The 14,969-nt window shown below is 40.5% G+C and overlaps 1 protein-coding gene across 1 annotated transcript; it reads right to left on the bottom strand.

The window, feature by feature from the left end:
- Window positions 1–8,931: 8,931 nt before the first annotated feature.
- Window positions 8,932–13,825, bottom strand: LOC148128583 (vomeronasal type-2 receptor 26-like). The gene is made up of 4 exons (XM_087948779.1): window positions 13,209–13,825; window positions 11,658–11,876; window positions 10,454–10,583; window positions 8,932–9,836 (listed from the first exon to the last, which is right to left on the bottom strand). The coding sequence occupies exons 1-4, from the start codon at window positions 13,812–13,814 to the stop codon at window positions 8,932–8,934; spliced, it is 1,860 nt and encodes a 619-aa protein (XP_087804905.1). The 5' UTR covers window positions 13,815–13,825.
- Window positions 13,826–14,969: the final 1,144 nt, after the last annotated feature.

Genomic DNA, 14,969 nt, shown 5'->3' with positions numbered 1-14,969 from the left:
TCCAGACCACAGGCCTTGAGTTTGACACCCCTGCTCTGGAGAAACCAGAAGAGGCCAATGTTGGGAGGATGCCAGGACTTGATCTACTGCCCGTTAATAAAGAGGGGAAATAATCCCAGAGACTGAAAGACGGACCTGAGTGAAAACACGGTTGGATATTAATAGTAGTGGAATAATATAATACGGACGTAATAGTAGTATATTATCCATAGTGATAGAAATATAAGACAATATGCCTAGAAAGAACTCACAGATTTATGTTTATATCTTTCACATTTCTATCTTGGATATTTTTTTCAAGAGAAGCATTTCCCCAACTTTTATAGGGGGACATAAACATCCACCTGTCCAGGGTCCAGTGCTTTGGGTGGGTCTTTGGATCTAGGACAATCCAATCAGGAACAGTTTAAAATAGAGCACATAACAAGCTCCAGTGATTTTCTATCCTTAGTTCAGGATGGGGTCACAGTAGCTAAGATGGAACCAGTTTGGCTGATTTCATGAAAAGTAAAGATTGAAAAAGGTGGGTCTGGATGTCCAGTCTGGGATCCTGGGGGAAAATTGTGGTTGGCATTGGTAGAAGTTATAGACCTTCTCCTTATTGGATGATCAATCCTCCCAGCCTGCAATGGGAGCTCTTAGCACATTTTAAGTTCAGTGGTAACAATTTTGGCTCATTTGCTCAAGATAAGAAGAACTGCGAATGATGAAAATTTAATGCAACACTACAAAACACAATAATTAAAGGCTGAGTTTTATGGAATAAAAAGGAGGGATGTATAAGACTCATAAAGAGTTCTTTCTGGTTAAAGTATTTGCATGTTTGAATAAAATTGAAAGGATTCCTGCAGACTAAATAGCTCATACACAGCCAGATACTCAACAAAAATGAACATCACTTTTAGCTAGCATGTGCTTGTTTTGTTTGGACATACTCAATGCAAGAAGCCTTGTGAATAAAATACCTGAATTTCTCCTCTTACTAAATATGGCTAAATTCGACATCATATTTGTCTGTGAAACATGGCTCAATGCATCTCTCCCTGACTCCATTACCACAATAAGTGACTATCATGTTTACTGTTCAGATCATGAAATCCGTAGAGGAGGTGGTGTTGCTATCTTCTATAAATAGTCCTTACATCTAAAAGACATCCAAGTTACCCAAGAGCTTGCTCTTCCTGAGACCATTGTCTGTGAACTGTCTTTAAATATCACATTTTGATTCTTACTATGTTACAGAGCCCCTGATTATGACATCGAGCATGCAAACAAGCTGAATTCACTACTAACATGGGCAACATCCTGCCCACACACTTTTATCTTTCTTGGTGACTTCAATCTACCTCACATTAACTGGACCCTAAACAAATGTAAAACTGAACCCATACATGCAACCTTCTACAATGCTGTTACAAATATGGGACTGGAACAACTAGTAACCAACAATACTAGACTTAACAACTGCCTCGAACTCATCTTCTGCAATAATTTGAATTTAATTTACGGAATACAAATTAAAGAACCCTTTTCCAACAGTGACAACAGCATGATTGACTTTTGACTCAACATATGTCCACACAAAAATCAACACAGTGATGTGATCTCCAAATATAACTTCAAAAAAGGCAACTATGATCTTATAGACAATGATCTCTCATCCCTTGATTGGCAATTTCTATTCACTGGATGCAATACTGTTGAAGACCATTACAACATATTTTTACTTGAAGTCAAAAGAGTCATCAAACTATATGTACCAATAACAACTCCCAAAACAAAAAAAACCCAGATTACCCATAACAATAAGGAAACTTCAATCCAAAAAAGAGATCACTTTGGCGGAAAAATAAATCTGGTCACATTGCCAACTTCAAAAGCTGATACAAAAACTTATACCACCAGATAAAGACTGAATGCACCAATTATCACATTAAAAAAGAGGAAAACCTTCTACACATCCATTCCACCCGCACTTTCTACAATTTTGTAAACAACAAACTGAAAGACTCAAGGTCCACCCCACCCCTGAAAGGACCTAATGGTAAAGACTGCAATGATGACACCCTTAAAGCCAACATCTTTAACACATTCTTTGGCTCAGTATTTGTAAACAGCAATGGATCATGCCCAGTATTTCCTTTCCTTTACAGAAGACAATGTTGAAAAAGCACTGTGCAATCTAAAACCATCTCTATCTATTGGACCAGATGGAATATGTACCTACTTCTTTAAAAAGCTATCCACTGCCATAGCAGAACCTCTAAGCATAATCTTTGAAAAGTCTTTCAGGACCAGCTCCTTGCCAAAACTATGGTCACAAGCCACGGTCATCCCCATCTTCAAAAAGGGAGACCCCAGCCTAGTTGAAAATTACAGACCAATCTCTTTATGCTGTATCACCTGTAAAGTCATGGAATCAATTATTAACCAATCCATTATCCTCCACTTAGAGACAAACAACCTACTCTCTAATAAACAATTCGGTTTCAGAAAAAAACTATCCTGCAATCTGCAACTCTTACACCGCAAAAACATGGACTACACAACTCGATCAGGGCAAAGCAATAGATGCAAGCTACATAGATTTCTGTAAAGCCTTTCATCCAGTGGTACACGACAAACTACTCCTAAAACTAAAATCTCATGGTATCTCTGGACACCTGCATAACTGGATAGAAGCATTCCTGTCAAACAGACAACAAATGGTCAAAATTGGGAGTGTCTTATCAAATTTTGTACCTGTCAACAGCGGTGTCCCCCAAGGCAATGTTTTAGGACCAACTCTCTTCATACTCTACATAAATGACCTCTGTGATCATATTAAGAGCAACTGCGTTCTCTTCTCTGATGATGTAAAGCTATTCAACACCACAGACAATACTGCCACCCTTCAAAGAGACCTCAACTATGTATCAGAATGGTTAAACAAATGGCAACTTCAAATCTCAACAAATAAATGCTCTGTCTTACATATTGACAAAAACAAATCAGAAAATAAAATACAGGCTGAATAGTCAAGACCTTGTTGATGATCCAAAGTCTGTCAAGGATCTTGGAGTACTCATCTCTAATGATCTAAGTGCTAGAGCCCACTGTAACTACATAGCCAAAAAGGCATTAAGAGTTGTTAACCTAATCTTACGTAGCTTTTTCTCTGGTATTATTACACTACTAACTAGAGCATACAAAACATTTGCTAGACCAATACTCAAATACAGCTCATCAGTCTGGAACCCACATTATGTATCTGATATTAACACAGTTGAGAAAGTCCAGAAATATTTCACAAGAAGAGTTCTCCACTCCTCTACTCATTGCAGAATACCTTATGCCACCAGACTTGAAATTCTAGACCGAGAAAACCTAGAACTACGTTGCCTTCGGTCCGATCTAAGTATAGTATATAAAATCATACATTGCAATGTCCTACCTCTCAATGAATACTTCAGCTTCAATCATAGCAATACAAGAGCACACAACAGATACAAACTCAAGGTTCATCGCACCAAACTTGATTGCAGGAAATACGACCTCAGCAACAGAGTGGTCAATGTCTGGAATACTCTACCCGACTCTGTGGGTTCTTCCCCAAACCCCAAAAACTTTAACCTTAGACTGTCTACTATTGACCTCACCCCTTTCCTAAGAGGTCTGTAGGGGCATGCATAAGCGCACCAACGTGCCTACCGTCCCTGTCCTATTGTTTCTTTTATTTTTCTTATATGTATCCATATATTCATAGGTATGTTTTTACTTATACATATAATCTTGTAAGCAATTTACAAACCAAATAAAATACAAATAAATAAAATTGTTGGAGTGAAAACTTTTATATAGGTCTGTACAGAAGTGACTATATATTTTCTTACTTTCCTACTTAACTTTCCCCATGAGGTGACTTCTATTGTTCAAATCTGGCCTCAGCACTATAACATAGCCTTTGGGGAGAAAGATACAACTCAGCAGACCAGCCGCAGAGGCCAAGATGGAGAAGATGATCTTATACACAATGATCTCTCATCCCTTGATTGGCAATCTCTATTCACTGGATGCAATACTGTTGAAGACCATTACAACATATTTTTACTTGAAGTCAAAAGAGTCATCAAACTATATGTACCAACAACAACTCCCAAAACAAAACAAAAAAGCAGATTACCCATATCAATAAGGAAACTTCAATCCAAAAAGAGATCACTCTGGCGGAAAAACAAATCTGGTCACATTGCCAATTTCAAAAACCGATACAAAAATTTATGCCACCAGATAAAGACCGAATGCACCAATTATCACATTAAACAAGAGGAAAACCTTCTACACACCAATTCCACCCGTGCTTTTACAATTTTGTAAACAACAAACTGAAAGACTCAAGGTCCATCCCACCCCTGAAAGGACCTAATGGTAAAGACTGCAATGATGACACCATTAAAGCCAACATCTTTAACACATTCTTTGGCTCAGTATTTGTAAACAGTAATGGATCATGCCCAGTATTTCTAGCGAAGATAACCAATGATCTAATACATATCGATTTACAGAAGACAATGTTGAAAAAGCACTGTGCAATCTAAAACCATCTCTATCTATTGGACCAGATGGAATATGTGCCTACTTCTTAAAAAGCTATCCACTGCCATAGCAGAACCTCTAAGCATAATCTTTGAAAAGTCTTTCAGAACCAGCTCCTTGCCAAAACTATGGTCACACATCATCCCATCTTCAAAAAGGGAGACCCAAGCCTAGTTGAAAATTACAGACCAATCTCCTTTATGCTGCATCACCTGTAAAGTCATGGAATCAATTATTAACCAATCCATTATCCTTCACTTAGAGACAAACAACCTACTCTCTAATAAACAATTTGGTTTCAGAAAAAACTATCCTGTAATCTGCAACTCTTACACTGCAAAAACATATGGACGACACAACTCGACCAGGGCAAAGCAATAGACAGGGCAAATCTACATAGACTTCTGTAAAGCCTTTGATTCAGTGGTACACGACAAACTACTCCTAAAAATAAAATCCTATGGTATCTCTGGACAACTGCATAACTGGATAGAAGCATTCCTGTCAAACAGACAACAAATGGTCAAAATTGGGGTGTACTTATCAAATCCAGTACCTGTCAATAGTGATGTCCCCCAAGGCAATGTTTTAGGACCAACTCTCTTCATACTCTACATAAATGACCTCTGTGATCATATTAAGAGCAATGCGTTCTCTTCTCTGATGATGTAAAGCTATTCAACACCACAGACAATACTGCCACCCTTCAAAAGACCTCGACTATGTATCAGAATGGTTAAACAAATGGCAACTTCAAATCTCAACAAACAAATGCTCTGTCTTACATATTGACAAAAAAAAATCAGAAAATAAAATACAGGCTGAATAGTCAAGATCTTGTTGATGATCAAACTCTGTCAAGGATCTTGGAGTACTCATCTCTAATGATCTAAGTGCTAGAGCCCACTGTAACTACATAGCCAAAAAGGCATTAAGAGTTGTTAACCTAATCTTACGTAGCTTTTTCTCTGGTATTATCACACTACTAACTAGAGCATACAAAACATTTGCTAGACCAATACTCAATACAGTTCATCAGTCTGGAACCCACATTATGTATCTGATATTAGCACAGTTGAGAAAGTCCAGAAATATTTCACAAGAAGAGTTCTCCACTCCTCTACTCATTGCAGAATACCTTATGCCACCAGACTTGAAATTCTAGACCTTGAAAAACCTAGAACTACGCTTGCCTTCGGTCCGATCTAAGTATAGTATATAAAATCATACATTGCAATGTCCTACCTGTCAATGAATACTTCAGCTTCAATCATAGCAACACAAGAGCACACAACAGATACAAACTCAAGGTTCATCGCACCAAACTTGATTGCAGGAAATACGACCTCAGCAACAGAGTGGTCAATGTCTGGAATACTCTACCCGACTCTGTGGGTTCTTCCCCAAACCCCAAAAACTTTAACCTTAGACTGTCTACTATTGACCTCGCCCCTTTCCTAAGAGGTCTGTAGGGGCGTGCATAAGCGCACCAACGTGCCTACCGTCCCTGTCCTATTGTTTCTCTTTTCTTTTTTTCTTATATGTATCCATTTCATGTATTCACAACTATGTATACATTTATACTTATTATCTTGTAAACAATTGGCAAGTCAAATAAATAAATAAATAAATAAATAAAAAGATCTCCACAGCCACCATGGACTTCCCTTTGGTGCTCAGATAGGTGGGGAGAAAGGAGACCCAAACACTACAAAAGACCAGCATGCTGAAAGTAATGAATTTGGCTTCGTTAAAGCTGTCAGGCAGCTTCCTGGCCAGAAAGGCCACTGTGAAACTGATGAGACTCAGAAAACCCATGTAGCCCAGCACAGCATAAAACATGGTGGTTGAACCTTCATTGCATTCCATCACAATTTCTCCCTTCACAGAATGAAAGTCCAAATTAGTAAATGGGGGGGAGATTGCCAGCCAGGAGGCACAAAGAGCTGCTTGCACAAGGGGACAAGCCAAGATTACGATCAGTTGCTTCCCCAAGAATTTTCTTGCCCTATTTCCTGGCTTAGTAGCCATAAAGGCCAGCACAACAGTCAGAGTTTTTGCCAACACAGATGAAATGGCAGTGGAGAAGATGATGCCAAAAGTGGTTTGTCAGAGGAGACAGAGGAGACTTGGCTGCCTGATGAAGAGGAAGGAGCAGAGGAAGCAGAGCAGGAGGGAGACCAGGAGGATGTAGGAGAGATTGCGGTTGTTGTCCCTGACAATGGGTGTGTTGCAGTGTTTGATGAAGGCTGCCAACACGAGGATCGTGGCTGAAGAGAAGACAAGAGCTAGAGAAACTAGAAAGTCCTACACTTAGGCAAGAACAACCAAAAGTACACATATAGACTTGGTGAAACCAGGCTCAATAGCAGTAACTGTGAGAGGGATCTTGGAGTCTTAGTGGACAACCAGCTAAATATGAGCCAGCAGGGTGCAGTAGCAGCCAAAAAAGCTAATGCAATCCTAAATTGTATTAACAGAGGGATACAATCAAGATCCAGAGAAGTACTAATACCACTCTATAAAGCCTTAGTAAGACCACACCTAGAGTACTGCATCCAGTTTTGGTCACCACATTATAAAAAAGATGTTGAGACTCTAGAAAAAGTACAGAGAAGAGCAACCAGGGTGATTAGGGGACTGGAGACTGAAACATACGAAGAACAGTTGTGAGAACTTGGATTGCTGGCTAGTCGAGTAAAGAGAAGGACCAGGGGAGACAGGAGAGCAGCCTTCCAATATTTGAGGGGCTGCCACAGGGAGGAAGGGGTCAAGCTATTTTCACAAGCGCCTGTAGGCCAGACAAGGAATAATTGATGGAAACTGAACAAGGAGAGATTTAACCTGGAAATAAGGAGAAACTTTCTGACAGTGAGAACAATCAACCAATGGAACAGAAGTTGCTCTCAGAAGTTGTGGGAGCACCACCAGTTGAGACTTTCAAGAAGAGATTGGATGCCATTTGTCAGAAATGGCGTAGGGTCTCCCGCTTGGGCAGGGGGTTGGAGTAGATGACCTACAAGGTCCCTTCCAACTCTGATTATCTGTTATCTGCTGAAAGCAACTTGGGAGAATGTTTAAAAGGCATTGGCAAAAGTAGCACAGAGCCATAAGAGACAGGCAGACAAGCACCGGGCCCTGCAATGGCCATTCCAGGTGGGGGAGAAGTCTACTTCTCCGCCAAATTGCTGAGGTTAAGACTTCCTAGCAAGAAATTGGGGCCAAATTTCATGGGACCATTCCCCATAGTGATGATCATCAATCCAGTCACGGTGCAGTTCAAGTTGCCCTGATTATTAGGGGAAATACACCTGGTATTCTATAGTAGCCTATTAAAACCCGTGGTGAGATCCACCCTGAGGCCCCAGACCCCATGGTCATAGGAGGCCAAACCCATTATGAAGTGCAGTGAATCCTTGATTCAAGGTGGCACAGGAGACAACTCCAATATTTAATCAAGTGGAAGGGGTACCTCTTATCAGAGGCACCTTGGGTAAAAAGTAAGAACATCCAAGCCAATTGCCTTGTGATGAAGTTCCATACAGAAAACCCAACCAAGCTGCGGTGGGGGGCATTTTGCAACCCTAAGTCCTATACCTGAGATAAATTTGTTTCCTTTCGTGTTGTGCAGGTCACCTTCAAGAAAGAGAGGGGAGCCAAATGTCATGCAGAGGGTTGGACTGAAAGACTTCTAAGTTCCTTCTTACTCTTTTATTCTGTCACACCGTTATTCTCTTGTTCTGTTATTCCCTTATTCTGAGATATGCCATGGCACAAGGGATAGTTAAAGCAATGTGTGCATAGAGATATTATTTCCTCATCCCAACCCTAAACTCTACCAATTGAAGAGGCATCACAGCAGAATTGGGTAATAGATTGAGAAGTTAATATCTACCACCAAAAAAGGAACAGTAGCAGAGAATTCTACAATCCACAGGAGGCTATGGAAAGAAACGTATATATTCAGAAACACTGGAATACAACCCTTGGAAAGACTAAAATTGTAAAATATTTCATTACAAAATAAAATGAGAAAATATCCCTCTTGAAAGAAAGAACGTTTATTTAACACTATCTCTTAATTCTACATGGGGCAATGGGCTTTACTGGGGACAACTGGAAGATATGAGGTGAAAAAGGTCACATGATTCCTGCTGACAAGAGTAGATTAATGGATGGATTGAATTTCTAGATCACCCCACTCAACCTATGTTTATTGTAACCAGTTTCAGCACAAGATAAGGCCAAGGCATTATTTAACGGACTTCTTCCTCCTTCTCTGCTATCATGTTTTAGAAATGTTATCAGATATTAATCATGTCTCAGAAATAAATATCTTTCTTATAACTGTCTTAGTTAGAGATTTTTGTTCCTTATCATATTTTCCCTACAGTTCAGATGGGGCCTCAGTAGGATAACAAAGCATTTGGGGAAAAAGATGCAAGCCAAGAGACCAGCCCCAGAGGCCAAGATGGAGAAGATCTCCATGGCCACCATGGACTTCCCTTTGGTGCTTAGATAGGTGGGGATGAAAGTGACCCAAACACTGCAAAAGACCAACATGCTAAAAGTAATGAACTTGGCTTCGTTAAAGCTGTCAGGTAATTTCCTAGCCAGAAACGCCATGATAAAACTCACAAGGGACAGGAAACTGAGGTAGGCAAGGAGAGCATAAAACATTGAAGCTGAGCCTTCATTACATTCCAAGATGGTTTCTCCAATTAATGAGTGGAAATCAAAGTTGGGAAATGGGGGAGAGGTTCCCAGCCAGGTGGCACAAAGAACTACTTGGACCAGGGGACAGGCAATGACAATGGAGTTGTTCAGTGGTTTTCCTAAGAGTTTCCTTGCACTGTTCCCTGGTTTGGTGGCCATGAAGGCCAGAACCACCATGACAGTTTTTGCCAGCACAGAGGAAACTGCAAGGGAAAAGAGGATGGCAAAGGCAGTTTGTCGAAAGAGACAGGTGAGCTTCCTGGGTCGACCAATGAAGAGGAAGGAACAGAGGAAGCAGAGCAGGAGGGAGACCAGGAGGATGTAGGTGAGATGTCTATTGTTGGCCTTGACAATTGGTGTTTCATGATGTTTAAGGAAAATTGCCAGAACTGCCAGAGTGATCACAGCCAGAGAAAGTGTGAGCGAAGCTAAAGCATATCCCAAGGGATCTTGATAGGCAAGGAAGTGGAGCTTCTTGGCAATGCACTGGACCTTGTCCTTGTTGGGATATTGGTCTTCTGGGCAGGGATCACAGGAAGCTGCATCTGAAATCAAGAGTCACTTTACATTTGGTGATATATCAAAAAGAGCTAATCATCCTTTTATACCGATAACTCCGGGGATACATCATCCAGAGGCACAGGATGTTTTCAGCCCTTTGGCTCAATTCCTCTGCTTTGTATTTTACATCTATTCATTCACTCAGCCTTTTTTTTGCAGAGAAGGGCAGGCAGACATACTGTAGCTAGATAGATCTTCTCTTTCTCCAATGGGCCTATCATTTTCCAGGGAGACTGATAGGTCTGACAGAAGAAAAACACCCGAAATAATAAACATTAAAGTTTGACACTCACACTCCTCTCCTTTATGAAAAGATTGGTAGCTGGATTTCCGAATGGGTTGTAAAGAGAAGGAGTAGAAAGTCTAGTAGGGAACACATGAATTGGGCCCTGAAATGACCCTGCATGAGGAGCAGGAAAGGTGGCTTGGGGGTGGAATTGAGAGGGGCAGGACAATTTTGATTTATAAACTCAGAGTTTCTGCTGAAAAGTATGAATAGGTTGAAAAATGTAATCTGCCAAAAATGACAAATAAGTTGATATTTGTTTCTACTGAATGGCTTCCTTCATCCTGGAAGATCAACGTTTAAAGTGCGATTTACCTGTCTGATTAGAAATGGCCCCTTCTGGACAAGGAGCACATTGGTAGCAGCAAACTTCCTTGTCTTCTGGAACGCTTCTCCTCTCTCCTGCCTGGCACCTCTTGGTGCCACACCTGGCAAAGGGCACCTTCTAGAAGAGAAAAGAAAAATACGTGCCCTACTCACACATACACAGAAGTGTGTTTTAGAAAGTTCATTAATGTCCCTGGCAATTCCCTTCTCCCATCCTCAGAACTGTTGCAAATAAATCCAGCCACTAGCAGGATTTATTAATCTATTAATCCCAGGATGCTCTTGTCTTTTCTCTGCCCCACATGCTCTTGAATCAGAGGAGTTGTCCAAGGGAGACATCACAAAAAATGAGAAATATTGTAGATGGCCTAAGCCAGGGGTCCCCAACCACTGGGCCCCGGACCAGTACCGGTCCGTGGATCATTTTGTACCGGGCCGCAAAGAATGAATAATCGTGATTAAAATATATATAAAAATATGTTTTTGCTTCCCGGAGCCTTATTTTGTAAGACAACCACTTCTGCCCTTGCCTAACTTCCGCGCTTGACTCTTTGGCGCGTATTTATCCTGCATCAGCAATGCAAGCTAGCCCTCGCAAAATGAGTTACGGGTTCATCGCAACAGGTGATTCACAAGCCCCACACCCACTCTGTGTAATATGCGGTGACAGATTTTTGTTATTGGAACCTTCACGCCCCTACCCGGTCCTTGAAAAAGTGTTTCTGCGTGAAACTGGTCCCTGGTACAAAAAAGGTTGGGGACCACTGGCCTAAGCAACCAATTTGCTTCATTTATTCATTCGAACATTTCCGTATCCATCATAAGTATGTCTTCAAAAGATATGGTTAACTAGCACGTAGCACAAACCAGGAAAAGTTACAAGGGCATTAAGACTAGTCCAAACTACCAATGGATGCTGAAGATTGGAACTGGGACTTGGCATGCAAAAGGAGGCTTGCAAATTGAGGTATAACATTTCTAAACCCAACTAACTGCATCCTGGGTTTCAAGCAGAATGTCTTTCTAATATCAACCTCTTTTGATCTCAAATATGTTACATGCAAAACAGATTTTTCATCAAATGGTTGGCCAAAGTTTTGATTCAGTAGACCTGTTTCCCAGTTAGGATGATGTTTTGCATCCCAGGAAAAGAATAAGTCCTTTGCTGAATTTATTTGACCTTCCAGCTCACCTTTCTTGCCCAGACAATGGCATCAGAGTTGATGGTGAAATTCTGGCCTGGGGGAGCCCCTGGATCTATTTGTCCAACTGTCACGGGGACAAAAGATTCATTGGGGAGGAGAACCCAGTTGACAATGTCATAACGAGCAGATCCCAGTCCATTTTCTGAGAAGGAGATTTCATCTCCAGCACTGTTGTTGAACTGGACATTCCTCAAATAGGGAAGAATCTGAAAGAAAAGAGACACTCAGAAATTGGAGCAATTGGCTGAAAGCCCCAATGGCTTCTATCATTGTGTGATGGCCACCATCTTAGGAGATTTGCATATATCTGAGACTCTAAAGGACTTTCCTCAGTGGAGATCTGAACAATCAGGAGTAACACCCAATTGTTAAGTACTTCCTCACAACTTCAAATTATTCTCTTTCAAGTTGGGCATTTTGTATCATGCCTTCTTTAACTGCAGTTTCATGAGAATGATATCCACATACAAAGATTTCAATATATCATTTCAGAGAAAGAGTAGTGGAGTATGGAACCAACTTCCAGCAGAGGTTTGGGGTGGGTGGGTAGTCCTCAGTAACTGAGTTTAAACTCACTTGGGATAAAGACATCATCTGACAAAAATTAGAAATAAAATAAAAAATAAAAATAAAGAACAATTAAATGATTAAACAAATAAATCAAAAAGAAATAAAAAACGAATAAACTCAAAGAGAAGACTCAATGGACCAATAGGTCTTTTTCTGCAGTTAGTTTTCTATGCTTCAAATTATTCTCCCTGTCAGGAAATTTTTCCTTAATTCTAGGTTGGGTCTCCTTTGACAATCTTCCATCCGTTAATTATTTTTTTTGTAATTTTTTGTAATTTTATTTAAAGTACATACAATTCATCTTCCATTTAACGGTGTGTCGCCTGGGTACAAATATCTTGTGCAATAACAATTAAAATTTATATCAATGTTCATTACGTATTAATTCTCTATTCTTATCTTATTCTTATCTTATTAGTATATATAATATCTCTATTACCATAACACTCCTCTTCTTAACATGTTTAATTCTATAAACCTATTTTCTATATTTCACTAATCTGTTAGTTATTTCTTTCCTCAAGCCTCTGGGAGGGTGAAAATGGCCTCCCCGCACTCTGCAGGCTCTCTGCAAGCTGGAAACAGGCCCATTTACGGCCTTCCCAAACTTCCAGAAGGCCCGTTTTTCACCCTCCTTGAGCCTCCGCGTGCACCCTGAACTCACCTGCATCCCAAAGGGGCTGCGTGGGGACTCCTGGGAGGGGACGGGCCAGCCAGGAGTGGGATTTGGGGGTTCTCCGAGTTGCACAGAATCTTAGCTAGGGGCTCTCCTGAAACCCGGCGAACCCCCCGCAGCCCACCCTTGCTGAACGCCCACAGTATTATTGTTTTCCTTTAAATATTTGCTGTTTTCATCTGCTTTCAGATGCAGTGATATGATACCATACAGATATTTAATCAGTAATTCAAAAAATACACATGGGGAGCTTCCTTTCTAAAGAACTGAAGAAATAAATTAAAGCAATTACCTGCCACGACTGGACATTTGAGATCCTCTCTCCAAGTCTCAGCATGGCTGGTCGCCCTACAGATCCATGTACTGCATGCAATGCGTGTGCCAGAGCATAAATGGCATTGTAGATATTGTAGCTTTCACCTGTCATGCTTGTTTTAAACAGGTAGGATGGCAGATTCTGTACATTCTCCTTTCCTGTACATAGTTTTTCCCCCTCTGCAGGGATATCGTCTGGTTTGAGGATGCTGCAGCCAAAGACCCATTCCCACCATACACGGAGAAAGAAATCGCCTTGCGGGTTCAAAGGGTCCAAAGAGAGGAGAACACGGCTGAATTCTGAGACATCTCTTGTGTGGTCCTTAAAATGCAAAGCCCCATGGAAGGACTTTACAAAGTCTGACAAATATTGAGAATGTACATTAAATTTCCAACTGGATGTAAAGATCCAAACATTCAGAAATGATGCATTTCTAAGCATTTTATTAACCTCAATAATTCTCCATATATTTACAATAATATTGGAGTCTCCAAACATAATAATCACTTCATGTTTAGACCAAGTATTGAAAATATGGATTAATTTAGAATCTGAGGTAGCAGAAATTTCAGATGTCATCATTTCGGCGAAGGCCAGGCAAATCTCCTTCTCCTTCAGCATTGGCATCAGAGATGAGAGAAACCGTTCTCCATTATCATTGTCAGGGGCCACAAGCCCAACCCAGTTCCAGTAGAAATGCAGGAGCAGCTGGACTAAACCTTCACACTGAGCAGATTCCTTGGTATTAATCCGGAAGAAGGAAGGATAAACTCTTCTGTCTCCCTGAGAGAACTCAAAGCCAACACCGAGCTGGAGAAAAAATGAGAATCCTCTTTAAAGGACAAAGTACATTATAATGCTGACATTAAGGGTCCCCATTGTGTAGTTTATTACCCCACCAATCAGGTTCATCCACTTTGAGTGGCGGGCTTCACCTTCCTCCCTTCTTAGAAAGAGCCACCAGTTCCCTATTTTGCCTGGTTGTGATAAATCAGAAGTCAAAGGAACAAACCATCAACTTGATACAGAGACTAAACTGCACTGAAAGGGGCAGAAAGATGATAAACTTCTATGAAAGTCAGGAAGTGATTCCTTTTGGCAAGGACAGCATTTCAGAATTATATCATCCCTTTGCAGTTCTATAAAAAATATCATGACATATAAAATATAAAAATCAATTGAACTACAACATGGATTATTTAAGTCTGATAATCTTGACCTCCCCATATCTTTGTTTTAATCCTTGGCTTTTGTGTGTGTTTCTGTTCTTTGTGTACTCCATACTGCATCTTATGGAGCCCCCTTACCAGGGGTGGGATTCTACCGGCTCTCACCTATTTGCTAGAATCTGTTGTTAACTTTCTAAGCAGTTGGGAGAATCTGTTGTTAGAAAAAATCTCCTTTTGTTTGTTCCACTTTACAGGGCTAATCCTGTAAGGAAGGCAGGAAAAAAACATTCTGGTGTTCTTTCTAGTTTAATCCTTATTGCCCTGCTTACAGAAACTGCCTCTCTGTTAGCCCTTATTACATTCTCGGCAGTACACCTAGAATTTATATCACCTGAGCTTCAGAGTTTTTTTTTCCCCTTTGCTGGTACTTTGCTGGGGCTTGAGTTTTTTAAAGGGGAAGGGTTGTTTTAAGCTTTAAGCTGTTGGGAGGAAATACTCTCTTGGAAATACTTCCAACTGGGATGCAATGATCAGCACTTTGAATAAAAAATTGGATAATGAAGCAGAG

This window comes from Notechis scutatus, unplaced genomic scaffold, assembly GCF_049901735.1.
Source record: "Notechis scutatus isolate UNSWTSFEM ecotype Mainland unplaced genomic scaffold, rNotScu1.2 NSCUSCF19, whole genome shotgun sequence".
In the NCBI taxonomy this organism is placed as follows: domain Eukaryota; kingdom Metazoa; phylum Chordata; class Lepidosauria; order Squamata; family Elapidae; genus Notechis; species Notechis scutatus.
The sequence above is the reverse complement of the archived record's forward strand: the minus strand, read 5'-3'. Positions and strand labels throughout refer to the sequence as shown.

What these genes read in the sequence shown, in the direction of transcription:
- LOC148128583 (XM_087948779.1), bottom strand. Translation starts at nt 13,814, where the DNA reads ATGATGACATCTGAAATTTCTGCTACCTCAGATTCTAAATTAATCCAT. An exon ending in CCATTGTCTGGGCAAGAAAG is followed by an intron (nt 10,584 to 11,657) that starts GTGAGCTGGAAG and finishes TTTCTCTTCTAG; the next exon opens with AAGGTGCCCTTTGCCAGGTG. An exon ending in GGCCATTTCTAATCAGACAG is followed by an intron (nt 9,837 to 10,453) that starts GTAAATCGCACT and finishes TCTTGATTTCAG; the next exon opens with ATGCAGCTTCCTGTGATCCC.